The sequence below is a fragment of the Odontesthes bonariensis genome, chromosome 24, assembly GCF_027942865.1.
Source record: "Odontesthes bonariensis isolate fOdoBon6 chromosome 24, fOdoBon6.hap1, whole genome shotgun sequence".
Lineage (NCBI taxonomy): Eukaryota > Metazoa > Chordata > Actinopteri > Atheriniformes > Atherinopsidae > Odontesthes > Odontesthes bonariensis.
In genome coordinates this window covers 10,273,120-10,300,421 of record NC_134529.1, presented here as the reverse complement: position 1 = coordinate 10,300,421, position 27,302 = coordinate 10,273,120, and the positions used below count along the sequence as shown (strand labels likewise).

Here is a 27,302-nt window from a genome sequence, read left to right as displayed (position 1 = left end):
GGACCAGCATGTTATGGTCCGAACTGAGGCATCCTAACTATTGGATGGCTTGTGATCCTTTTTGATTAAGATGTTCATCTTCCAGTCAGGAACAACTGTTATTACTTTGATCATTTTCCAGTAGTTCCACCATCAATTCCCAACTTTGATTCCTCTTTCTGTAATACCTGAAATACCTGCAGAATTACCATCCCCATCTCCCTCAGCTGTTCTCTCCATTCAGCACAAATATAAATAAGTATGTTGCTGGAGGTCGTCTCATGTGGGTGCACCAACTTTATGAAAGCATACAGCTAAGTTGAGTACCACCCTAAAACATTCAACAGTGTTTGATCACAACCGCAAAACAGCGACAGAAGTCAACACTTAAAACACTTTTGTTCAGACTCATGGAAGATGCACAGTGGCATGTCACTTCCAATTTCAAAATATTCCCTCCCTTACAGATGCAAAACATATATATAGATTAACTGTCATGGTTGTCATCCATATATTTATTTATTCCCACCTAGAATTCTGTTCAGCTTTCCTTCTCTACATTTCTGATCACTGGGTTTTATTTTCCGCTTGTGCTCCAGTTGACTGGCCTCGGCGGAGCTTGAAGGAAAGTCACATTTGTATTGCCACTTATCACACTGAGGCACTCCAGAATTTAAAGTCTCAGGTAAATGCTCTGCTGGTCAAGGCACTTTGAGTTAACCCTAACCCTAACCCACTTTGCATTTCAGAGTCATTACATTACAACAGCAGCTCTTCAACTGTTTGCATGCAGACAAATTCCAGGAATAAGTCCTGACTATTCATCCTGTTTAAGTAATCGTCCAGTGAGGATGGGAGATCATATGCTAATATATGTAGAAGAATAAGCTGTTTATTCCAAGGGTGAGATTTTACTTCACGCTGGATAAGTAGAGCAGAGAAGTCTGGAGGATCAGTTTGTGTTCACCAGCCTGATTGGTGCGCAGCAAAGAAAACTCCGGGTCCTGGCACACACGCAGCTGAGCAGAAACCAGCTCACACAGTCTTTATTCTCCTAATATATTATTGAAAGCTATTTTTGCAGCTGCACTCTGAGAACAAAGGTATTGGAGTTGTCACTTTCAACTTCACAGACAAAACGGAGAGAATATTTTTGGGAATCTTTGCATTTTTTTTTCTCATCTCTCTGAAGAATTGACTCCACTCCAATCATTTTTGTCTCAAACTGCTGATGATGTTATCATACTGGCCATCATAGCTTTGGAATACAACCATAACATGCTGGCCATTTTGCACTAAACTCATTTAATTACCATAAGACTTCAAGTGGACATGTTCAGGGTATTCATTCATGTTTATTTTTTTTAAATTCCCTTTTATTTCTGAGTTTGATTCTCAGTCAAGTTCAGTCTAATATTTTCCTGTTTTATCTCCCTCCTGCTTGTGGTATGTGGCACTGGTGAACACTTCATTTTATGTAAAGTCCAAATTGCAAGGCTGAATTATCACACTTTCTTTCTTTTCCTCCACTCCAAAACCCCACCATACTTCAAATGTCTTGCAGAAACACTGAGATGTTACTCAGCGTCTCCGTGGAAAGTCTGGATTTTCGGTTACAAATCCTCAGAGCCCTGCAGACCAACCGAGAGTTTGGAACGAGACTGTGAGAGAAGGAAAAACTCATTTAATGTCAACTGTGCACACCAAAGATAGATCTAAGACCTTTCTATGTGAGGCACAAAATTACGTGCTTTTCTCGCCGGCAAACACATTCAGCCTGCAGCATGCATGGATCATTAATAACACAAACACTTATCGTGCCTGTTAGTTCACACATGAGACAGGCTGATGATGTTTGTAAATTTCACTCTTGTCTAAAGTTCTAAAGGACCTCTTAAGAGTTGTCAGATGAGTCTTTGGAGAGATTGCTTTTACCTGAGGTGAACATGCATCACTGCTTCAAACACACTGAGAACTGATCAATCTGGTAGAACCAGTGGAGCCGCTCAGTGCCCAGTAGTAGCAGTGGAAACACTCACTCCTCCTACTATTATTAGATATAGGTGTGTGTGTGTGCTCTTAATGCTCTCATGAAACATTGTGCTGTGTGCCATTTGCTTATGCATTCTCACACATTTCCTGTAAAACCAGGAGCTAGTGAAGCCAACCCTCTCCCAAAAAAGTCCATTCTGCTCCGATTAGTCAACTCCAGTAGGCTGATCGGGCACCATGCATTCTTCATCCAGGTCCAGAATGATTCATCAATATCTTTTCATTTGAAAATAACAAACTCCAAAAAAAGACGACACAATTTCTGAGGAAATTGAGATGGAAGTACTTAGACTGCTCATTCCTGTCTTGCTAAGTGTTGAAAATTTAAAGAGAAGTCAGAGAATATGTTGATTCTCAAATGTCAACCAGCCATGAGTTCTGAGAGGCTATTGTGGTTGCTATGGTGACATTACATGCAACACTTAAAACATGACTTTTAATGACATGGTTTGGAAACCATGAGCATCACAAGGTTTTTCCTGCAACTATCGGTGTGACATTTGGGCTTCTGTGACATAGTGAGTGGTTAGTGAACTACAAACAATTTCTTTTCTTTTTTTTTTTCCATTTCAACAACATATACAGACTCGACTATTGCAATAGCATCCTGTATGGCCTCCCCTCCTCTGCTCTTCAAAAACTGCAATATGTTCAAAACTCGGCCGCCCGACTGCTCACTCACTCCCCCTCCAGAGAACACATCACTCCCATCCTTCAACAACTTCACTGGCTTCCAATAAAACAGCGAATCAACTTCAAGATCCTTCTCATCACCTACAAAGCCCTCAATAACCTTGCACCTCCATACCTTACAAACCTCCTCCACCCCTACTCCCCCACTCGACATCTCCGCTCCTCTGATGCAAACCTCCTCACTCCCATCACTAAGACCAAGTACCGCACCCTTGGGGACAGAGCGTTCTCCATCGCTGCCCCTACCCTTTGGAACTCCCTGCCCCCCGCCATCCGGAACTCCGATACACTCCCCTCATTCAAAAGCCAGCTCAAAACCCACCTGTTCAAAATCACCTACAACACCTGATAAAATGTTCCTCTCCCCCGCCATCTTCAAGTTGAATTCAAGTTGAACCAATGTTGGAATTTTTAAGCTTACAGTAAAACAAAAAATTCTTAAAGTCCATGTGAAATCAAATTTGTTTAAATAACTGTATATAAGTCCAGCAGTAACCCCTAAACACCGGCATCCGTCCAAGTAATGACAAAAAACTTGTTCTGCTGGTATTCCTAATTGTTTCCTGGAAGACTTTTGAAAAATATTGGTGACTCATCCTGCCCCTTAGGCGACTACCATCTTCATGTCATATTTAATGATTTTTTAAGTTGAAGTCTCGACAGAGCTGCAGAGCCGTGGCTGCTACCCAATCAGAGCAGACTGAGCCTTTTGGGAGGGGGATTGGCTTGCCGAGCCCTTTTACGCAAAACACATAAATATACAGAAGCAAAAAATTTAAATATAAACAAAAAGAGCACTCAACTCCATTTAATGGGAACTTCAAATGAGTTAAATTTGGCATTTTTGCAACACAGTCACTAAGCACCACAAAACATCAGCTGCATCAAACAAGGTGGATTAGCCTTAAACAGACATTCTCATTCATCAAAATAATAAAACCTCACCTGATTTTCCAGAACATTTAAGCAGTATCATGTAATACAAAAAAAAAAAAAAAAGCCTGACATATACTGTAAGGTATGATGGAAAGCATACGTCCCTGTCCTGCCTTGGTGTCTTGGCAAAGCATGCAGACCACCGCTGAGAGCAAACCTGCAAATTTTATTACCACTGTTGTCAGGATCCAACACAACCTGCCCCAGACTCAAGCAGCTGCTTCAGGAAGCAGCAAGGGTCATTGGGGACACTTTCTATTGTTGGTGACTCTCAGTGATCTCAAATAGGCGATTACATCAACATCTAAAGTTGAACCGTTTGTCTGTGTGCCACAGTCAGGGAGAAACTAAAACCCAAACAAACCAGGCCCTTTAATTTAATGAAGAAAAAAGGACAAAAATCCAGTTGTTGAATAATTCTATCTTGATTTGTTGAGGAGCAACATCTAAGACTGACCCACAAGCCTCCCTGATGGTTTGTGGGTCGAGTGGGTCAAAGTACAGAAGGAAAGCTGTCAACCAAACTCCACTGGAGCTGCTCCACAACAGTGCAACGTTATATATGTTAGCATCCGTGTAGATGATTAAGCTAATTTAAAGCCCTGGGAAAAAAAAAAAAAAAAAAAAACAGTAAGTGGTAACCATCTCCCAACTCCATCATCCTCACTGTCGTTGTGAATTTTCAAACGACATGTGCTGTGTATTCCCAGATCCCTTCTCCAGCTGCTCCTGTGGTTGGCCAAGTGCTTTGGGCCTTGGTTTATATAATGACTGCAAAGCAACACATACAGCATGGCTGACTGAGCTGCTCCATGGCCAACGTTGTGGCTAACCAACACAGAATCATTACAGACACTCTCACTTATTAAGTTGGCATGCTGCTGCAAGCAAGACTTTATTTCATGTTCGGGTTTGAAGGACTCAGAAGAATAAACAGTTTTTGAAGTCCAGATCACATTGTGCCATCAGAAACATTCTTAACGGACAAAAACAATTCTTCTTATAGACAATGCATAAGTGGCATCAAAAATGACAAGCCTCCCATTTGCAGGACACACTGATACAGGTTCAGTTAAATGGCTGACAGCGCTGAATACTGTGCAAAACAGTGACACAAGCTGGCCACGAGTCATTTGTGAACTGACTGGTGGCAAATGTAACAGAAAAAGAGAGTAATGCTGAAGCCCTCAGCAGCAACCAGCTGTGAACTGTCAGTCGCACATGTCTGCACCACACAATGTTCTGTCTGTGATTAATCTCTTTGAAATGACAATAGAGATTACAGGGAGAAAATCCCCCTGGCTTTGTGTTGTTTACACTCACTTCTGATATCAAACACCTCTGTACAGCAGTTGAAGGTCAGAAAGAGACTTAGCTGCCATTACAATGTTCACAAAAACCTTTACATCAATAACTAGGTGGTCAAGCACTTCATGAAGAAATACAGAACGAGAGCTCCACCTAGTGGTTATGCTGGCTGGCGGTAAGAAAAACATGATTTAAAACTCAAGGCACAATTTGCCCAGCACTGCTGGGGAGGTTGAGAACCGTTTGTCTGTAAACATTGAATTAAAAAATATTTTGATGGAAGAGAAGAAACTCACTAGTCTTACTGAAATAAACATGTAAAAAGTGCATTCACGAAGGGTCCCCATGAAGACATCTTGCCTGGGGTTTTCACTTGCTTACAGGCAGTTCAGTGTTTCACAGTCAAGTCTATTCTCCATTGGTCATCGGCTCAACACCGTACCTCAGTGTTCGATCTATTAAAAGGAAAACAAATGGACAAAATAATAACAAGTGGATCTAAAAAAACATAACTTTTTATGTAGAGCCATCAGACTAACAAAACAACTTCTATGGTGCTGATTGATACAGTATATTTTCACAGACTCTAGAATTGTTGATTTGCCTTTGAGGGAAAATATACAGAAAGTTTTACCAGAAATTATAAACCAGGATAGTTGAGCTTATAGGACTAGGTAGTACAATCCCTTAGATAATCAGTACTTGGTGTAGAGTGGTATTTGGTATTTCAAACTTTCAAAAAGACATTGTAATGTACTTTAGTCTGAAGCCGCTTTTAAAACTTCTGCAGTGTTCATCAATATACATTATTTATCAGCAACTGTAATTTTTTGTTCAATATTTGATATTGTTATATCTTAAGGTTTTAGTTTGTGTAAGGTAATATCTACTGTACGTAAGGAAGGAAGTTGCAAAACAAAAACTGATGCTAGAGTCCTTTTCTTGATGCTGGTAGTTTTATTTGATGCGTGTGTCGGTGATGACACCTTTGGGAGCAACTCTATAAAAAATGCACACCAGCTTACCTGGACAAAGGATTTTTATCAGCGATGCCTTCACTTCTAGAAGCTCAGGGTTCTCCTCAGAGTCTTTGCAGGCGTGGAAGCTCGTAAAGTGCAGCGCAGGCCACCAGTCTTTTCTTGACGCCATCTTGTCAGAGACAATGCTTTCCCAGTTGTCTCTATTTCAAAGCAGATATCAAGTATAAAGACAGGCTTCATCGATTTGTGACAAGAAAAAAAACGAAAAAAAACAAAAAAAAACCCAGTAGCAGTCTGTTGAAATAAAAACAGAATTTTTATATGATGATAAAGCATTTATGTATTTACTCTGTCTGCAGTTTGTGAATAATGGCCTGTAGATACTTCCACACGTCCACGTTGCTCCTCCAGCAGGCGAAGTCAAGCATTTCCAGAACGATTCCTAAAGCTTTCTGAATATTACTTTTTTTCTCTATCAAAACATGAAAAAAAATAAAAAATTACATGCCTATTTGTAAAACATGGATGGCAAAATCGTTCTGAAAAATATAAAACCAAATGTCGCTGGCTGAAAAAAAAGAAAAAAAAAGAAGAAGAAACTTCTACATATAGACTTTAATTTTAAGTGTTAATTATTACAAAGTGAGAACTTTTAACTTGCTTTTACCTGACTGAAGCAGCAGCGAACTGTACTCCAACATCAACTCATGGCTGGGGACTAACACGTAAAGGTTCTACAGCAATGAAAAAGGTCAACTTTTACGAGTACACATTAGACGAACAGTTTTTTGTATGTGTGTAGTTGCAAATCTGATTACATGTAGGCACAAGTTCTAGTCAAGTTAATAGAACAGAAAAAAATGTGTCTAATATGAAACAAAGTATCTATATACCATTTCAAATGACAGTTTTTAACTTTTAAAGCAATGCCTGTCTTTATGAACAATTTCTGGCTTTATGTCAATGCTGTACTTTCTCCAGTGCTACCTTCAACACTTTAATCAGTTTCTTCTGAGGAGCACCGTGCCGCTTCAAGTGTTGGAACAGATACAAATATGCATTGGGATTGGGTGGAAAGCTGTTGTCAAAAGCGTAGTCGTTCAGGACTTTCAGAGCCTCCTCCCAATCATCATAAAACTCCAGCATCTGCCAAAATAAAACTACAATAACACAAGATCCGAAAGGAATCTCCTTACTCTGATTAGAGACTACACCCCATATCACCAGGGATTCAATGCAGAACCATGACTTTCGCTTTGAAGACTTTAAAGACTCTGGATTCTTTATCCTCGTTTTCAAGATATTTGAAAACGTACATTATTTAATCAAAGCCTTAAGGAATGAGTGTTTACCTCAACATAACTCAGGATGAAGGGATCCCAGACACCTGGGTTTCTCAAAATCTCTTTAAGATTCACAGAGGCTTGTCTGAAATAGTTATGCATGCCTTGGTTGTCAGAGTCAAAACAATCTAAAAAAAAAGGAAACCAAACATCACAGAAAAATAGAGGAGGTGACATATAATTGGGACATATCACCACGCAGCAGCATCCTTCACAGACATTTCTGCAGTTGCACCATTACACACACAGTTGGTGTATCTATCCTCTAGGTGGCAGTGTAACATCACATAAGACATTTCAAAGTGTCTTCATAACAGACGCAAGTAAATAATGGATGCTCTTGGGGTGAGAAGCTGTGTATCGCCTTACTGTTGTTGGAGTGTGAAAACTTTTTGTCAGACCAGATTCTATAATCCAGCAAGCTCCTGTAGGCCTGGATCAGTTTAGTCCTCTGAAGCTGAGCAGCTGACTCCTTCCCATACCGCCAGCTTTCAGCTGCAGACAGGTGCTGCTTTGCATCTTCAAAGTGACCATGGAGCATCAGATGGAAGGAATGCTCCAAACAGATCTAGAAACATGTGGACAATGGGCCTCATAAGAAAATAAAACTAAATTAAATGAGTACACTAAAGTCAGGCTTGTCAGTTACCATCAGGTAACGTTTAACTCCTGAATGTTTCATGCATTCGTAGATAATGTTGTAGTCCTCCATTGTTGACTTGGGATGATGGTGAAGGATCTCAGTGCCGATTCTCCAAACAAGCTGGAAAAGACATCACAAAAAGACTGAACTGAAGACAGCACATCCTCTAAATGTTAACTTGTATTTTATTCTAAAATTCTTCTTTAATTAAATGTATACAACCCCCTTTTTTTAATCCCAGTAAAGCAAATGAGTCCATCCTTTAACAGTGTGTATAATAACTTATTTTCCAGGTTTTGTGTACTGATATCCATGTGGCTGAGCACTGCCGATATGACAAAGAATAGGCTATTTAAATAACCTAACCTCTTTGTACTGCTGTAACATGTTGTTAGTTTTGTCCTCCAAAATTTGGGGGTAGGATGTCATATACTCTGCTGCCTCCTGCCATCTATGATGCAGCATGGCTTCTCTGATCAGCTCTAGACACGTTCTGGAACTCCGGTGAAACCCACTTTCACGTCTTGTCTCTGAAAATATACAATAAGATCATGGGAAAATTATGTTTACATATGCAACACATAATAAGGATATTCATGCACATGTGATCTAGTTATATACACCAGAAGATTTGCAATAAATTCATATGTCAGCAAAGGCATGACAGAAAAATAAATGAACAATAAATGCTGTGTATCTCACCTACACACATGGGTTTAACAAGAGGGAGCTTTAATTGTTTCCCTCCTCGTCTAGAGCTGGTGTCTGAGGAGTCATCATCATTTTGAGACATCATTAAGACATTTTGCTCCAGGTGTCTGTCCAACTCATCCATATTCAGCACTGCAGTTAGACTTAGGTATGCAGCTCAGCCACCTGTAGGAACAGAAATGTCTTCAGGAGGATATTTTCTTTTAAAAACAGGTTTCCAGAGTCATGTCTGAAAAGCCTGGCTGAGCCACAGTTAGATTTTTAACTTGGTGTTTTGGCTGCATGACATTCAAATTCAGCATCAATATTTAATTTGAGATTCTTGAACTACTCCCTCGACTCTGAAAATTTAAAATGGATCATTTTAAGGATCTGTCAGTTGGAAACACAAGATGTTTGCACATACCAAGAATTTGACATGGGTCTCTTTTGCCATAGATCTCAGTGTAGAAAACATATAACTTACATGTGCACAAGCTATGAGTAGAAAATATACACCAATCAGCCACAAAATTAATGATTATCTCATTGTAGTGGCGCCTCTAAAAGGGTAGGAGATATTAGGCAGCATGTGGGCAGTTGGATCTTTAATCTTCTGTCTTTAAGCAGGAAAAATAGGTAAGTGTAACAATATGAGCAACTTCACCAAAAACTAATTGTAACAGCTGGATAACTGGGCCAGGGGATCTCCAATACAGCAGGTCTGGTGAAGCATTCCCTGTATGCAGTGGTGAGGACATACCCAAAGTGGTCCAAGGAAGGCCAGCTGGTGATCTGGCAAAAGACTCATGAGAACCCAAGGCTCACTAATGCGGGTTGGGTGTAATGGATGGCTCTAAGAGCTTCTGTTGCACAAACTGATGAAAATCTAAATACTATCAACGACAAAAAGAAGACAGAATATGCAGTGAATCGCAGCTTGTTACACATTAATCATCATAGTTACCGAGTGCTCAAAGTGCCCACACTGAACCCTGACCGCCACCAAAAGCACCTTCAATGGGCTCATAAGCACCAGAACTGACCATAGAGAAAAGAAAAAAAAAGTGCTCTGGTCAGGTAAACTATGTTTACTGCATCACATGGACAGTAAAGTGCCTGTGTTTCGTTTACCTACTGAGAGACCAAGATAACAACAGGATGCGCAATGGGAAAAAGGCAAGTTGCTGCAGGTAGAGTCTTCTGGGAAATCTTGTTATTTAATCTTGTAGGTGTTACTGTGGCACAGACCATCTATATTAAAAATCCCTACAGACACCACTTGCAAAACTTCAAAGCTGTGGTGCTCAGAGATGGCACTGGTATCTTTCGGCTGTATAATGCACTCTGTGATACAGCCAAAATGCCTCAGAAATGGTTTAAGGTGACCTGCCAAGACTGTGGTCCACCTGTTGCTCTAGTCAGCTAGGACATGTTCAAGCCCTTTGTGATCCTCTACATGATAAAAGCTGGCATGAAGATAGATGGATGCATTGGTGGGTGGATAACTTGAAAAACAGAACAGATTGCTCAGATTTCACTCCAATCACTTGAGGCCCCATACTTGCAGATTTTAAACTAATCCAAGCCATATTGGCAGCACAAGTGGGACTTACGCAATATTAGGCGTGTGTCCATGTACGCAAATAAAGTTCTGTGCTCACTTATCTTATCCCTCACGTGGTAAAATTCATTCATAATGTTTTTGCTGTCTGCAATATTTTCACTGTAGCCTACTGTACACACAGGCATGTATGTAGATAGCATAAGGGTGCTGGGATTATGTAATATAAGTCACTTTACACGTCTATGAATATACGCAAACTGTTTCTATGTAATTAAGGCATCACACATCCATTACTGACAATTAACAACTCAAGTGTATTTCTATGCTAACTTGCAAGCTAGTTAGCTTTTTTAACATAGCTTTCTGTAGATGCCGGTGAATCTACACTTCTTAAATCAAGTTAATATATTTAAAATCTTACCTAAAACACAGTTAGCTCACGTCCTGACTTACCTCCCAGCTGTAAAGGTTGCCCAGATGTTTATTTTCGGAGGGTCCAAAACCAACTTGCCGATGCTATCAGCTAACCCGCAGCGCTGAGCTAATGTCTAAGTTCAAGCAGCAAGTCGGGCTTTTTAATTCCTCTAGGCCTTATAACAATTATTGATCATTACTGGGACTGCAAATGGTGTGATTGTTTTCCATCTATCGACCATGCTTTCAATACAGCTAAGGAAGTGAAGGAGAAAGCTGCCCGGTTATTGGCTGCTTTGACCGGAAAAGGCGGGGCAAAGAATCAACCTTCCAATGTCTGATCCACATCTTCCTCCTCCTTCAGGAGGGAGTTGGTTTAAAGCAAGTGGGCAGAAGTTAAGCGTCATTTATGCCTTTTTTGTTGTTGTAGTCTTTTATAGGCTTTGCACTTAATGCGTTCCAGGAGCCAACTGCTGAAGGGGAATAATCCAGCTGTAAATATAGCAGCATAATCATTTGCAATCTTGTGTAATTTAATAGGAAGAGGAACTCACTAAATAAAAAATTGTGAAATATTGCACTTACTCAGTGCAGTCAGTCACAACATTTTAACTCCACAATTATGATTATTATTTCTTTCAGCATCCAGAAGCATTTTCATTGCAAATAAAATACCTTTTTGCCCATGCAACATTTATAGTAAGTCAAACAGGTTGTGTGATGTTGCTTCTCTTTTAAGTTTACGTATCTGCTTTTTCATTATTGTGACAATATTTTACTCAGAATGTTTCTCTTCCTGTATAAATAGTTTTAGGTATAAGCCATTAGCCACACATCTACACAAATAAAAGTTTTTAATTTGCTTTAAGTTGATTTTAAATGTTTAGAAAAACTTAATTTTGTCTAGTTTGGTCTGATTGTACAAAGCACTTTGGTAAAGGTTTGTTGTGTTTTTATGTACAATGGAAATAAAATGAATAATTTCTAAGCAATGAAAATGTACGTAAAGATTAGACTTTACTTATTCCAAATCAAAAATAGCAGAATACAATCAGATGATGCATTGTACCCACAGAGGAATGAAAAGTAAAATTATAGGAAGAAAGGTTAAGAAGTGATGATGCATTTACAAAGATATGTAGTTAAATAGAAACAGAGATCTAAAACATGTGTAGAAATATCCTTAAAATAAAACTGGCAACCTATATTTCCTTTTGTGTAGTAGAATTACTATATCTTAATAAAAAAGCAATCCAAATACAATGAAGTAACCAAAAGAGAACCAGTGACAATGTTATTATGATCTAATCAGTCATTGTAATATGAGCTGGTTATAATTAATACACTTTATTCTCTCATCATGTTCACTCGCAGACTTGGTCCATACTGTCCATACTGTCCAACTGTGGTTGGCCTCGATACATCATTTGTCTCACTTTTAGCACATATTTAAAAATATATATTTTTGTTTTCAATGCAAAGTTAGAAAATCTTTTACATCGTGTAATGTATCATCTCACTTACAATTACTAGTTCTTACTACAGTCAATTCAAAGTTACATATTATTTCATTTACAGCCTTTCTGGTTCTGGTTCTTCTCTCTGAGAGAAAGTTCCTCAGTGTTTACAAATTGGTCTCGGAGGTGGGGGGTGTAGAAACTGCACTGAACACCAAACAGGCAAAAGTTAAATGGGGGGGGGGCACTAGATAATTATTAAGAAGTCTGCACACAAAAGATGTTAATGGTCTCTTATCTGTGTATGCACTTGAGATTGTTACCTGAAGCATCCTGTGAAAACCTCTTCGTGCCGACACCCAGCCGGATCTGATGTGCTGACGTGTCGACTCTTGCAGCCCAGTGCTCATGCTCCAGCGGCGGAGTCAAGAAGCCAGGATCCAAAACTGCCAGCATGGCAGCAAAACACTTCTACCGACAAGGCTTTTTATTACTTCTATTCAACTTCATTTCAACGGCAGCCTTGGAGAAAAGGTTCTCCGACTTTAAAAGATGCGCGGACGACGAGTGCAGCAGTAAGTTTAACCAGCAGCTCGAGGGGACTTTAAGGATGCGTCTCCCACCTCATCCCGATACCACAGCTAGCCATAAACTGCGCCTTATCTCCTGACCTGTTGTCAGTCGATATTTGCGACCTTGACTTCCTCTGGCTGTTATTCTGAGGCAATTTAACCGTGTGATGCTCGATGAAAACCGGGTAATGTAGTGTTAACTCAAGCTAAACGGGGTTAATTGCTCCGACTCAGGCTGTACTGGCCAGCTGCCTGGCAGCTCCGGCCTGCCTCGCTGGGTGGAAGCAAGAGCTAATGTTAGCAGCAAATTAGCCACCGGCCGGCTTAGTCCGCTAATGTTGATGTAGTGCTCGGTCAAATATCAGTGAAAAGTACAAGCTGTGTTCGCTCTAATGTTGAACCACAGTCGCTTAACTGTCCACTTGTATCTCATTTTGTTGGCCAACCTTACCCTTAGTAGCTTAGCGAAGTTTTTAAAAACTAGATATTTGACAGCGAACCGATGTAGAGCTACATTTTACAAGCAAGGTTAAACTGCCAGATTGCTACTGTTGTTGATAAGAAATCGTTGAATTGGCAGCTTATAAAAAGAGAGCCAGACTGGCTTATAAGACAGTAAATATGGTCACTGCATAGTGACAGTGTGTCAAAGACACAAGCACACCAGTTACTTTGCACCTTATTCTCTAAAAATGAATTTAAGTCCAATACAATTCGTGCAGGGTGTATTGCATGCCACTAGTAATCAAAATCTAAACCTTAGAGATGTCGACTTTTTTCTGATTTGCTGCATTAGAGCTTCTTGTACGTGTTTAATGCTTGAAACGAGAGTCCTGTGAAATACAGCAGCTGTAAGATTGTTTTTTTTTCCTTTTCCAGTGCTTCTGTTTCGGGGAAAAGCTGTTCAAGATTTCTCAGGACCTGATTGTCGGTTCCTTTCATTCAAAAAATCTGAAACTATATATGTGTACTACAAACTGTCAGGAAGGAGGGCCGACATGTGGGCTGGAAGTGTAAGTATACTGTTGTAAATGCTTATTCACAACTGTTTTTCCATCTAGTTTTTAACATATTCTCTTGCTAATAGGTTGGAAACAACTTCGGCTATTTTCCAAAAGACCTTCTTGCAGTAAACCACCGTTATACTGACAAAGAACATGAAATTCCAACAGAGGTATGACAAAATGAAAGACCTACTTAATTAAGATGGAAACTCAATGAAAGATGCAATGGAGCTTTGACACTATCATCACAATGTCTTTGAGAAATGCAACCATTACCAACATATTTGTAATTTCCTTTTTTGTCTTGTTTTTAGGAAACCGATTTTGTCTGTTTTGATTCTGGATATAACAAGTTTGACATCTACGATGTGGACCTACTCTTAGGCTTGTCTGAAGAGAAGAAGGACAGTCAAAATAATGGAACTTCTGACCAAATCCAAGACGCAGAGAGCAAGCAGGGAGAAACGCAGCCATCAGTAGAAGAAGTGACTAAGAGCGAAAAACAAACTGAGCACAATCATTTCTCAGAAGAGCTGGATACAGTACAGGACGACCAAAGTGCCTCCTTATCTGAACTTGCCACATCAACTGAATCACTTTTGATAACAGATCTGGAGTCTAAACCAGAAGATGTGCCTGATGTTATAGAAGATGATCCTGATGTTACAGAAGATGTGCCTGATGTTACAGAAGATGATCCTGATGTTACAGAAGATGAGCCTGATGTTACAGAAGATGAGCCTGATGTTACAGAAGATGAGCCTGATGTTACAGAAGGAGAAAAACCTGAGCAAAAACACAAACAGGCATCAGATGGGAGGGAAATCCAGGATGCACCCAACAAATCGGAGCTGGAATCTATGCCCAAAAGTGATTTTGAAACGGTGGCGGTTTCGAAAGGAGTGCAGATCCCAAAGTTGAAAACTACCCTTGGAACAACTTTTGATGCGATCACCACTGATGAAGAAATCACAACAAAAGTGACCCCATATGAAGAGGAGGATGGTGAAGATGTGAAAGAACCCCCAGAAGATGTAATGGACGATAATAAGGAAATTCCACTGCTGTCTTTTTCTGACCAAACCATCGACACCCCAGAACTGGATTCTCTAACAAAGGAGGAAAGTCCTCAGACGATAAACCAGGATGATAAACCGAAAATAACGGAAGAAAAAAACATGTGGACATCACTTGGAGATGCCGTGTTTTCAGTTGTCACTGGGGGAGAGACCACAGCAGGAGACGTGAGTTCAGATGAAGATGAGGACGACGAGGATCGCGAAGAGGAAGCTGCTACAAAAACCTCTCAGATTTTTGAGAAAACTGAGAAAGAACAATTTTTATCAGAACCTCAGGAAGACCAACCTTTTTTTGATAATAGAGATGAGAGTGATCAAAGGGGGGTTGGACATGAGGAGGCTTTGGTTGAAACATTAAAGCCAAACGATGAGCCGATACTCCATACAACAGAAAAGAGTATAATGTCATTACTACACTCAGTATTGCAAGATGAGATTTTAAGCAATCCTGATGGTGAAAAATCGGATGTTAAAACAGCACATGAACCCACTGAGAATGAAGAAGAAGACGAGGCGTTGAAGCATTCAGAGGTCCATGAAAATGATGAAGAAATACAGCACAGTGATGCTGTAAGAGAGCAGGTTTCAGAAAACCAAACTGTGACTGAACAAGAATTATCCATTAACAGAAGTGAACAAGATCAGGATCTTTCTGCTGAAAAGAGGCAGTCGGATGATTCAGATGTCAAAGATAACAAAAATACAGTAGATGACAGACCTAATAATCAAATACATGATCATTTTGTGACATATTTAGAAAGTAATAAGAGCTCTGCAAGATCATTTGTGGAGGAACCACAAATTCAGGGGGATGAAAAAGATGCGGAGACAGAAGCAGAGAAGGATGAAGAGGAGGAAGAGTTACTTGAAGATGAAAATGCACTCTCTCTCTCACAGTCAGATGATGCACACACTGACGAAACCTCACCTGAAACAACACAGTCCACTGTGTCAACTCTAGAGCCTGAATACAGCGATGACATAATGAGACTGACTCTGCTCAGGAACCACTTCACAGAGGAAAACGTTGAGCGGGTCCAAAAGCTTTTGGGTCTAAATAATCTCTTCAAAGTGGAGGCCATGTTTTCTGATCTGGAAACAGAGTTGCAGGCGACACGTTTGTCTCACACTAGCAGCATGCAGGACATCGAGAATGCACTTGAGAGCATCCTTGAGGCCTCTGAGAACACTATATTGGACGAGATCGAAAAGATGCTCGATAGCCGGGACACAAAACAAGATTACAACCAACACAAGGACACCAGTAGTTTGGATGAGGAAACTGAATTACTGGATGGCTTTCAGGAGCTTGCATTCAGCCTACGACAGAAGTACTCAACAGCCAGTGACAGTGTGCCTTTAGCAACAGAACAGTCACCAGATAATGAGCAAGGTATGTTTGATTTTTTTTTTTTTTTTTTTTTTAATACAATTTTTCATTTAAATTTCTTATGTATGCAAGAGCTAGTGTGGGAGTTGCTCCTCTGTGGTTGGAGGAGTCTGTTGGCATTTGCACTTTCTGCTTTCACAACTGATTATCTGGGCTTTCACAGTGTAGCAGATTGCATCGGCTTACGATGCACTGACAAAAGGAATGGAGAATTTTGTACTGCGGCAAAGTAGACGGGCTTTCAGGCCCCGTTCAGACCAACATCTAGTTTCGAAATATATCCACGCTAATTCATCAAGCTAAAAGGGATTGTGGTCAACAGCTGGATGTGTCTCAAATGACCTGTTGTGATAGAATGTCACTTTACTGCCAGCAATGGATTTTTTCCTTTGACACTTCCTTTCAGCAAAAGTGTCAACCTGCTGCAGCTGCATCTTTCCATTTGATACAAAACTAAACAAATTTACCCATAAAGCAACTGATCACACTGGACCGGTTCTTAAAAATGTTCTGTTCTTAAAGGGATTTTTCTTTTTGGGGGGTTAAATAAAGTATGTATGAGTATTGTGTGTTTGACCTGCAGTTGGCAGCAGTCAGAGCGCTCTTAGTTTGGGGAATCAAAAGCTCTCCCGACAAGCGAGCTAAAGCTAAAAGCTACACAAAGTGGGGACACCAGAAAAGGGACATTTTTTGTGATCTAAAACGACTCAAACCTTAAAATTTTCATGGTGGTTTAAGCACACACTTATTGTGAATGTTTACATTTTAGAAAGTCTGTTTTAATGCCTTATTTCACATGGGATTTCATTTGTTTATTTTTTTCCATTGTAGATAAACCTCTGTTGAATGTTGAAGAAGACACCCCCCTCACTGTTGACGATAAATTTGACATCATGCCGGATCCCAATCAGGATGACAACCACACACTAATGAATCATGAAAAAGAGCCAAGTGAGACTAAAGAGGAGCTGATAGTTGTGGAGGAGGTACCCGCTACACCGGACGTTAGTGTGAAGGAAGATGGTGGACATTTTAATAAAAACAAAGACAATCAGCCGAACTTTGCTGCACCGGATGAGCCGCAAAAGCTCCCCCAAGCTGCCCTGGAAAACCCTTCAGATATGGGAGTTTTTACTGAGGTCGAGGATACGTCTTTAGGTTAGTAATCTGACAGTTTCAGTTAGTTTTTCCTTAAATGTGTCAGTTCCTCATTTGTGTGTGATAGTATTTGCTCAGCATGACCACAGAAAGAAGAGATGCTCAGTCAGCCTCCTTGCTTCCTTGTGGAGATGATTCTATATATTTGACATTTCTATTCAGAAATCTCATGTTTTTTTTCAAGATTTTAAGCTTCCTCAGAGTTTATGTTGAAGTCTTGGATCAATCTATATCTAATATTCTGTTAGAATATTTTAACTATTAATAAGGAAACATTTGCATTGAGGCTATCCATGAAAGATAAAAACTGAACTGACTAAAGTGGGAATTTTGTTCCATTAGGCTCTGGGGGCTCAATGGAGCCAGTGACTGAAATGCATGAGGAAGAAGTTGGATTATTCTCAACTGGAATTGTTTACATGGGCTGCATCCTCTTAATGGTCAAGAATAAAACTACAGAGTGGACCACAGTGGTAAGTCTGAGAATTACAAGCTTCTATATATCTGGTTGTATAAATGAAATGGACCGTACTCATCACCATTAGTCTAGTTGTTTTTACAGATTGTTTAAAAGACACAACAAAAATGAGGTGTTTCTGCAGTGCTTGTTTGGAAGCTAAATAGCTGGATTTTTTTTAGAAAGTGTCTGCAAGTTCATTCATGAAATATGTTTTTTTTTGTTTGTTTTGTTTGTATTTTAGAAGAAATAGCTGTTTGGAACAATCACTGATCAGTGTAGGTATGATGGCAGTTGTAGAAGCTCCTCACTCTATCTTCACGGCTGAGCCCAGCCATCCTCAGAAGGAAACTCATTTCAGCCACTTGTATTTGGAGTCTCATTCATTTGGTCGTTACCCAAATCGCTTGACTTTAGATGAGGGTAGGGAACAAAGTTGGACCAGTAAATCGAAAGCTTTGACTTTCAGCTCAGCTCCCTCTGTACCACAACAGATCAGAGCAGCACCCTCAACACTGCTGGCAAAACTTCAATGTAATCAAGTTGGAGACGATTTATATGAGTTTAGGGGATAACCCGCCAACAAGCATGCATTCTGTTGAGATAAATCCTCTATGAGGAATGCCCCTCATTTGATAGCTCAAAAATGGACAAATGTGACAGTTGTTTTTCATGTAATGATGTTGTGCCACATTTCTAAAATCTTCTGGTTTGATTTAATAATTGGTAGTACACGCGTCACTTTACTGGTCTTTAGTATTTCTGCAACAGATACTATCTCACAAAGTACTATCTTCTTTGCTTACTTGAATATCTGCGTTGAGAAACTTCCAATCTGCCCTGCACGTCCCTCGGCCCTCCCCCTCTTGTGTTGACTGTCGCGGTGCAGGCTGAAGTTCAACACAGCCGGTGCTGAGCTGGCTATTAGGGCACCACCGGCGGGCCTTATTTCGGAAGACATTTCTCAAAACACACCGTAGTGTTGTGGACTCCGTGCTGTCAGATAATTGTAGCTTTCGGATTTTTCAAATCTCTTTCTGAAATGAATTAGTTAGCCATATTGAAACTCCCAGCTAAGCTAACGTCGGTTGTGTATTGATAGTGAATTGCGTTAGTGAATGACGGCTCACTTGTACCGTTAGCGAGCCCTTGTCAAATCTTGTTTACCATCTATTTCGAGTCTTTTTCACGTTTTCGGTGTTTGTACGACTCGTTTCTTGTTTGTTTTCCGGAATATTAGACTTCACTGTTACCTATCGCTAGCGCAGCTGTACAGATTACTTTGAAGTGAGCTAACCTGCTAGCAAGGTAGCTAATATCTGTCAAATAGCATTTGACTAGCTTCGGTTTTTATTTTAAACACGAGCATGGAAAGTGAAACATTTTCTCAGCCACCTGTGATGGAACCAGATCACATATATGTATTATTTCTTAAAGAACTGCAACATGTAAGTGGAACAAATTGTGGGATTAAACCCTCATGTCCAGTTTTAATAATGCTGTTATGGCCTGCTGACGTGTTGATAAGCATTTGACAGATGGACACTGACTTAGAGTTCTGATACCCCTGAATCTGCTCACAAACTTGTTGTTCATAGTAGAGGTTGCTGATCCTACCTCTGTAAGATTTTAGGTTTACATAATTTGTCTTGAGTACAATGACAGTTTTCCCTTTTGGGCAATTCTAAATCATACAGTTAATCTTGAAATACAGCTGGGCTAACAGGCTAGAAAGAGCATGATACCCTTTGCAGGAAATGTGTTGCGTTAGCTTAACTGCAATATCTGTATTTCATCAGAGCCACGGAGTGTGTATTTGGTCTTGTTACAACTGGGGGACTCTTAATCTTTACAACTGTTAGATTTCTTTATGGTTGATCCAAATGCTACCAAACTTTATATTACCAGACATTAATGAAAACCACTGAAGCCAGTTATTTTGTAAACCTTGTTAGATGTAGGTGTCTGAATATGGAAGTTGCATGTGGATTGTACACAGTGGTTTCCTGCTAAGTGCCATAACCATGTTTTATTTTAATACTATGGATAAGGAATGCTTTTAAAAGGTTACTCTGAATGTCTTTATTTATAAAAATGACCTACTGGATTGAAGACCTTTTAGTTTATTATTCCAACCGCGTTATTTTCACATAAACTACATTGTTGTGCAGCAAATGATTGAATTGTTATTGTATGTTAATGCTCCTGGTGTGACGCAGGTAAATGACCACCTCTGGCGATTTGCCCTTTTCTTGATCAGATTATGGTTAATGAATACACAACTCTGTCTACAGATGCATGTAAATATTAAATGTTGGAGTTGAGGTTAACATTCGGTGGAACTTTTGCTGTATGTTTACCTGTCTGCTGTTCCAGTTTGATGTGTTGTTGCAGTATTCAGGTGTAAAGCATGGTAAAAGGGGGAAAAAGGATGCATTTCAAACCCTCACTTGACTTCTTTTTTTTTTTTACACTCTTTATGGCATCATTTTCAAGCTTAATTTCATTCATCAGTGTAAACATTGTTTTCATGCTTCAGATGGTTTCATTGCTGCCAGAGGAGTGGAAGCCAGGGGAAACGTTGTATGGCTGTCCTTGGCAAGCTGTTGTCATCACTGCTTTGGTTGGAGTCTTGACCATCACCCTCTTCTTCTGGAGGACTGTATTTGCTGTAAGTGTTGCTGCTCTCTTGTCAGTTTGAATGATGCGATTTGACTGTGACAAAGAGGTATTCTATAAGTCTCTATCTTCAGTTTAAATTTAGATTTGTTTTTACTCTAAATTTATAATCTGGATTGACATGTTAAATCTGACAAACATTTAGTTTGAGTCTGACATAACGAAACAATTTGCTTTCTTATCAAGTTTTTAGGGATGAAGCTATATAACGTGTAGTGGTTGTGCTGTGAGTTTTATTTTAAATTGTATTGATAAGATGGAAAGTCAATGTTTACCTATCTGATTTTCCTTTTTTTTTTTTTTCTTAGGTGAAGAAGAGAGAATACCTTGGTAGGTTTCCACTTATTCACATTTCATTGCAAAATGCAGATGTGTAAATCTCTGCTGATTGTGTACTTTCTTGGTTTTGGGGGGAAAATAGTGGATGATAAAAAACTCACAGATCAAATCCAGGCTCTTAAAAAGGAAAAGAACGATGCTCATGCCAAAATATCTGAACTCCAGAAACGGGTGAGCTGCAAGATGAACGTGATCAAATATCCACAAGTTACTGAAAATACTATCAGGAGTAACTAAGACTTATGTTTTCTTCTGTTTTAAGACTGAACAACTGAAAGAAAACGAGAAACAGTCAAAGGAAACTGTTAGTTGTACAGTGAAAAAGATGCAAGACTTGGAGGTAAGCACGAAGTAAGAAGGAAATTATGTTTTAGGCGGTGTCGCAAACTGGTACACCAGCTCTACTCGTAAGTGATTTATTTAAGTTACTCAAAAAGCTACTAAAATAACTGACTGTCAGTGAGCTCTCATGCTTCCTTTTACAGAGTAAAGTTTTAAAGGCAGAGAAACAGAACGACCAGATGGCTGAGGAGCGAAACAAATATGCAAAACTACTCGAAGAAGAGCGGGCCACCTCTCAGCAAAATGAAACCAGGGTAACAGTTTTCTTTATTTATTTATTACCCATCTCTTCATTAATTGCTCTGTCTTCAAAGATTCATGATGTGTGATTCCTTTTTTTTAAACAGATTGAAAAATTAGAAAAGTCCAATGAGAAGATGCAGCTCAGCCGGAAAAAGATTCAAGAAGCACTTGCTAAGGTATAATCCTTAAGCTGTATTTTATGTATTAAGAGTCCATCACTGTAGTCTTTCAATTTCTGTATATGTTGTAAACCTTCTTTTTGCAATAGACTACTATTCTCCTGGATGAGGCGAAGATTCGGGAGGACGCACGAAACGCTCAACACAAATGTCTGGAGAAAGAATTTGCTGTCAAAAAGGAAGAGAACAAAACAGTAAGACGATATGCGGACCTGTTTGGCATTAACTGATCAAAGAAACTGGATGTTTGAAACGGTTTCCTCAGAGTTCCCTCTGTGACTCATGATGTCTTGCAGCTCAAGGCTACTATTAAAAGCTGGGAGGACAAACACAAGGAGCTGAACGAGAAGATTAAAGTCTATCAAAAGTCCCAAAAAGAGCTGGAGGATTCTGTGGTGCTCAAAGATCACAACGTTGAGGTCAGTCTCTTCGTATTTTACTGTCCTTTCTTTTTTTTTTTTTTAAATTTGTTTATCAAAAAACTGGCTCACCTAAAACAAAACGTGCCCCTGCAGGTGCTGTCTGAGCTTCTGGCAGACTTGGACGCTTGTGATTTGCAAAAAGGTGACACCAAAGTTTTAGCCAATGGCGAAGTAGCAGCTGGTGAGTCCAACTCTGTCACTAATAAGGCAAACTTTGCAGATAGATTTAGTAGTTTTCAAGTTGTGTGTATCTGTTTTAATGATAACCCCTTTCTTGCCTACAAAGTGCTTGATGGTCTTTCAGTGTCATTAACAGATAAGAAGACAGCCATAAGAAACAGAATCAAACAGATGATGGATGTATCCAGGGTAAGATTTCACCAACTGTTTTAAAGCTTATCATTATTGTACCAAACTTTGAATGCGATCATGTCTTTCCGAGATTTAGCATTTTAACTCCTGCATTACTTCCCAGGTCCAGACCACTCTCACTGTAGTAGAAGAAGAACGGGATCGCTTCATGGCAAAACTGCTCAATGTAGAAAAGTCTAGGAAGGAACTAGAAGGTACGTAAGTCCTAGAAGGGAAACAAAAAAGACGCATTTGAAGCAAATTCAAAGGTGTTTCTCTCTAAACATGTTGCTTGATTTTTGCAGAAAAACACCAGGAGCTGGAACATGCAATCGGAGGTCTAAAAAGCGACAAGAGCCACGTTGAAAATCAGTTCAAGATCCTTCAGCAGAAAAATGAAATCATGGTTGAAATGTACCAGCAGAAAGAAAACGCGCTGCAGCAGTAAGTTATTTTCACTGTAGAAATCTTTGCCACATTTTTCTTTATATGCCAGACCTCAAAGATGCAGACATGTTACTATGATTTCTAATATTGGAAATATTTGCGTAATAAAATTATTTTTATAATAAATGTGACATAATTTCTCTCTGATTTTGTACTGAATAAGTTACGTTTGTCTTTTTGAGATGGATATAAGTTCTAAGAAGGTAGATACTGTTGTTTGATGGAGATTGTTTCTGTCGCCTCACAGGAGATTAACGAAGGAGGAGCTGGAGCGACGCAACAAAGACAATCTGCTGTCGGAGGTGGGAGGTAAAGCTCTCGAAGCAGAGGAGCAGGTTAAGGTCTTAAGGCAGCGCATTAATGAAATGGAGGATCAGATGAAAAAGACCGAGGAGGTCTACAAAGAACAGGTAGAATTTCTTTAAGATTACTATTTCAGACGGAGCAAATGGAAAGAAGAATCGTGCTGAAACTTGAACTGAATTTCTCTTCTTTTTATCTTTTAGATAAAAGAGCAGGAAAACAAAACTCACTCCAACTGGGTATGTGTCACCACATTTATTCTTAATTTCACACCAATGCGCAGTAAATAGACATGTATGTCTGTCGTGCAGCTTGGCGTGATTGTGGCTGTACTAAATGTGCATGTTGTGTCCAGGTGAGTGCTCGTAATGCAGAGCGATCTCTGAGTCAGGAGAAGCTCGAATCATCAAAGCTGCGTGAAAAGTAAGCATACTCAGGACATATGTTGCATTTCTTTACATGTTCAGCTGTTGTGTAATGTCGGCATTAATTTCTCCTAAAAGTAATTAGCCGGTTTGTCGGCCGAAATTGGGAAAACTCTTAACTCGGATATGACAATTTGCACTTTAAAGTGATTTGATTTGCCTTTTTAAAAAGGGTAAAAATGGTTTCCCTCCGTTAACAGACTGGCAGTACTTACCTCCCAGCTGAACGAGCGTCGTGCTCCTCTCTTCAGACCGAACTCTGGTCAGACTGCAGGCCCTCGCCAAGGTAGGTCCACACCGTTCACCTTCTGTTTTCTTTCCAGCAGGACAGTTTCATCCCTCAGAACTGCAGACGAGGATGCAGTTTTCTAATCCTCCTCATAATCTGATTTTGCTAAATGAGTGGATTCCATCTCTGCCAGATGTATTTCATGCTTGTCATTTCAATGTGCCTGATGGTCTAGGATCGCCTGGAATGAGGACGTCTTTATTGCATAGACTGTGTTAAATTGTCAGCAGTTTCTTTTCTTTTGGTAAATTGGTGGTTTGATCATAACAGGTGACTCATATGGGCCCTCTCCTGTGAGTGGGGGTGCACCATCCCCTCCTATAATGATCGAGGGTCCCAGGCGCCCTCCTTCCGCCCCAGTTGGGCGACGAATCGACCCGTATGGTGAGTCCAAGTGGATCACATCACCTTCTTTAATTTGTGCCAAAGCTGGACATCACCCCTCTGCCACAACCTCATTTCCTCAAATCTCTCGCCTCTTTTTACACCTGACTTTATTTTTCCTTTCAGCTCCTTCTCCTTGATTCTTCCTTTTATTCCCTCCTTGTGTGTATTGCATCCTGCACCTACCTTCTCCCTGGTACATGCCTTTTTGTTTTATTCACTGAGTTGAACCATTAAAAAAAAAAAAATCCTTGTTGCAGAAGAATTTTCTTGTGAAATGCACAGCAAATGTACTGTTTCAACCTGCTCTCCAGTATGAACTCTGGAGTCGAGACGAGGCTACCTGAATGTGTGTATGTTTTTCATTTTAAAACTTGAGCTCTGCTCCAAACTTTTCTCACTCAGTCTTAATTTACTTTGTTTCCTCCTTTGTTTCTGATAACTTTGGTTTTCCTGGAAATGATCTATAGTTGGTGCCCTGAGATGTTTTAATCTTGCTTTTTATTTTCTACCCCCCACAGGTCCTCGACCTCCATCAGATCCACATGGGCGTTACCCTGAAAATAAACACATCCCTGGTACGGGTTCATCTTCTATAGTCCTTGTATTTTAGAGACTTCTGGTTTCTCTTGTGACGCTGTGTTTTTCCTTCTCATTCAGACATGATGGGTCCCCGAAGCTCATCTCCAGCCAACCTGGATGGATCTGTAAGTCATTTATTCACATCAGACACCTCTCCCCCCTTTATCAATAGACTTGGAGCTTCTACCTACATTTCAGCTGTGTATTTTCTTGCTCTAAAACAGACACAAGCCATAGATCCACAGATAAAAGCAGAAACTCAGGCTGTAGCTTCCACAGAAAGTCCTGAGCCAGTGAGTATAGCGGTTGTCCAGTCCAGGTGCTTGGTGCTTGGTGTATGTAAGCACTCCTCCCCCAAAACTGGAGTTGTGGGAGGAGATTAAAGGAACTTTGGTCTTGTGGGGTTGAAGTAACATTTCTAAGGCTGAGTGTGTGGGTTCACTTGCTCTCACAGCACTGACAGAAGCAGCAAACCTAAACTTGAGCTACAATGCATCTTGGTAAAATTTTTGTTTTAAAAGTATCAGTATGTGTGTCGGGGGTCAAGTTCTTGAGAAAGTGGCCTGTTTTCTTTTTCTTTTTTTTAAAGTTTTCTTAATTCAAATAATCATGGTGTGTGGTTACCGGTCACATGATTTCGCCCTGGCTGAATGCACTTCTCGTTTGCAGTAATGTGTGGTTTGTGGATCTCTTTACTGCACGACTAACGTTTTAATCTGTCTAAACCTACAGGAAAAATGTGACAGCACACATTTAATTGTTTTTTTTCTGATCGCGTTGTCTTCAGGGACCTGGATCCTTCCTAGCATCACCAATCCGGGACTCACCCGGCCCCATGGTTCAAGGACCCCCTGGACCCCATGACCCACTGTTCCCTCCTGGCCCCCACGGCCGTCTGCCACCACCCGGACTTTACAGACCGCCACGGCCAGGCCCTTACCATCTACCGCCCGGCCCTCTTCCTCCTCCTCTTCATGGACCTCCTCCACCGGCCAATGGACACCCAGGTATGCCCCTGCCTGGACCAATGGGGGTGGAGTTTGGTTCTCGACCTGCCAATGGACTCTTATTCCACCCCAGGCCAGGCCCTGGACCTATAATGGATCCTCGGGGTCCACCACCACCACATTTCCGTCCCTCTCCGCCACATCACTTGGGACCAATGCCTCCGCCACCTGGTATGTTCAGGCTTTAGTTTTATTTTCAGCACGTCATGTTTTTTCTTGCATCATTTTAATCTGCTCTGGGCTTTTTTTTTGAGGTTGTGAAACATAAGGTGATGTTCTCCTTTAAGCCAGTGACTGTAAGTTGTTCATAAGATCTGCTGATATAAAATAAAGCTGATAACGTTGTGCTATTGGGATCATAATGGACAATTTCAATGTAATACTAAGGGATAAATTGTTGTATAGCAGCACAAGTAGAGGGGAATCGTTTTCTGGCTTTTTGTTCAGTAAAATAGTGAGAAATATTTCGCCCTCTGTGTCACACATTTCTCGGCCTCTCCTGAAGGTGTCATCATTATCTCCCTTTTTCAACTCTTCTGTTAAGGTGTCCGGGGGCCTTTGGGACCACGTCCACCCATGCCTCCTGACATGCGCTTTCCAGGACCACGACACCCTAACCCACACATGGATCTGCCTCCAGGTGTCCCGCCCTTTTCTGCACACCCTGGCGACGCATACGGTCAGTCTGCACCCAATGCCCTCCAGAACTCAGCGGGTGCTCAGAGCGGCCCCGGTCAGCAACAGAACGTGAAGCAGGAGGCCCCTCAGGACTCAGCAAGGCCAGCAATGGTCCAGCCTTAAAAATACCACCAGCTGTGGCAAAAGACTTGGACTCATCTTCAGCCCTAAACTGTCATTATAACACCCCAGATCCAGTCCAAACATAGGTCATGATGATTTTCATATCTCTGTTATAAAAAAAAAAAAACCCTGTGATGTCTTTAGATTAAAGAATCATCAATAATTATGTGTCTGAAATCGATATGAGAGTTGAGAGGGTTGCCACTTAACAGCTTATTGTGCAATAACACTTCAGTATATGCTAGAGGTTTTTAATTTGTCTTGATCTTTTAAAAAGTATATATAGCAATGATTTTTAATGAGCAATTTTGTTAATGCCATTTCCTGTGGAAATTATTAGGGGAAAAAAATTCAAAAGGAGAAACGGGGAGATTTAGCTTCTAGCATTTCAGGATAACTGGTTTCCCAAAGTTGTTGCTTCAGTACAAACTGTGAAGCAAATGTGTAATTTGATGGCCAGATGTATAACTTATTTTACTATGTTGGTAGAACTTTTATTAATAAAGAATGTATATGCTGCAAGTGTTATTTTTCTATCAGCTTTACGAGTTGTGAAGCCTTTGAGGGGGAAAAAAAATAAGGCATACATCTGGGCTGTTACCGAGATTAAAAACATGGTTTACTGACTGCATCCTGCTGCTTAATTTAAAGGAAAGAAAAGCCGAGAACTTATTGTGACAATTTAGTATCTTTCTTTTGGGGGAAAAAAAAGAATCTTAGGTCTCCTCTTTTGCCTTAATTTGGTCACAAAATAGATCAGCTGTCAACCCAAATGTGAAAAGTTTTG

The 27,302-nt window shown here is 40.2% G+C and overlaps 2 protein-coding genes across 6 annotated transcripts; one reads left to right on the top strand and one right to left on the bottom strand.

Annotated features, from left to right (window-relative positions):
• Positions 1–4,522: 4,522 nt before the first annotated feature.
• On the bottom strand, positions 4,523–12,801 carry taf1a (TATA box binding protein (TBP)-associated factor, RNA polymerase I, A). Of its 2 annotated transcripts, none has more exons than XM_075459222.1 (11): positions 12,386–12,801; positions 8,637–8,810; positions 8,301–8,464; positions 7,941–8,054; positions 7,661–7,859; positions 7,301–7,419; positions 6,936–7,094; positions 6,616–6,682; positions 6,297–6,420; positions 5,994–6,148; positions 4,523–5,423 (listed from the first exon to the last, which is right to left on the bottom strand). In XM_075459222.1, the coding sequence occupies exons 2-11, from the start codon at positions 8,767–8,769 to the stop codon at positions 5,377–5,379; spliced, it is 1,281 nt and encodes a 426-aa protein (XP_075315337.1). In that variant the 5' UTR covers positions 8,770–8,810; positions 12,386–12,801; the 3' UTR covers positions 4,523–5,376. The 2 variants fall into 2 exon arrangements, with proteins under 2 accessions (XP_075315337.1, XP_075315336.1); XM_075459221.1 differs by lacking the exon at positions 12,386–12,801 and adding an exon at positions 10,645–10,874.
• Positions 12,463–27,037, top strand: mia3 (MIA SH3 domain ER export factor 3). Of its 4 annotated transcripts, none has more exons than XM_075459218.1 (28): positions 12,464–12,637; positions 13,514–13,647; positions 13,722–13,808; positions 13,953–16,110; positions 16,939–17,265; positions 17,608–17,738; positions 20,262–20,393; positions 20,710–20,731; positions 20,823–20,911; positions 21,003–21,080; positions 21,226–21,336; positions 21,430–21,501; positions 21,594–21,698; positions 21,801–21,923; positions 22,020–22,107; positions 22,243–22,295; positions 22,402–22,492; positions 22,583–22,721; positions 22,972–23,134; positions 23,231–23,266; positions 23,383–23,450; positions 23,653–23,738; positions 24,012–24,125; positions 24,647–24,703; positions 24,786–24,832; positions 24,932–25,000; positions 25,495–25,885; positions 26,259–27,037. In XM_075459218.1, exons 1-28 carry the CDS (start codon positions 12,517–12,519, stop codon positions 26,513–26,515), a joined length of 5,349 nt encoding a protein of 1,782 aa, XP_075315333.1. In that variant the 5' UTR covers positions 12,464–12,516; the 3' UTR covers positions 26,516–27,037. The 4 variants fall into 4 exon arrangements, with proteins under 4 accessions (XP_075315335.1, XP_075315333.1, XP_075315332.1 ...); XM_075459217.1 differs by having other exon boundaries at positions 22,231–22,295; XM_075459220.1 differs by lacking the exon at positions 24,012–24,125 and having other exon boundaries at positions 12,463–12,637; positions 22,231–22,295.
• Positions 27,038–27,302: the final 265 nt, after the last annotated feature.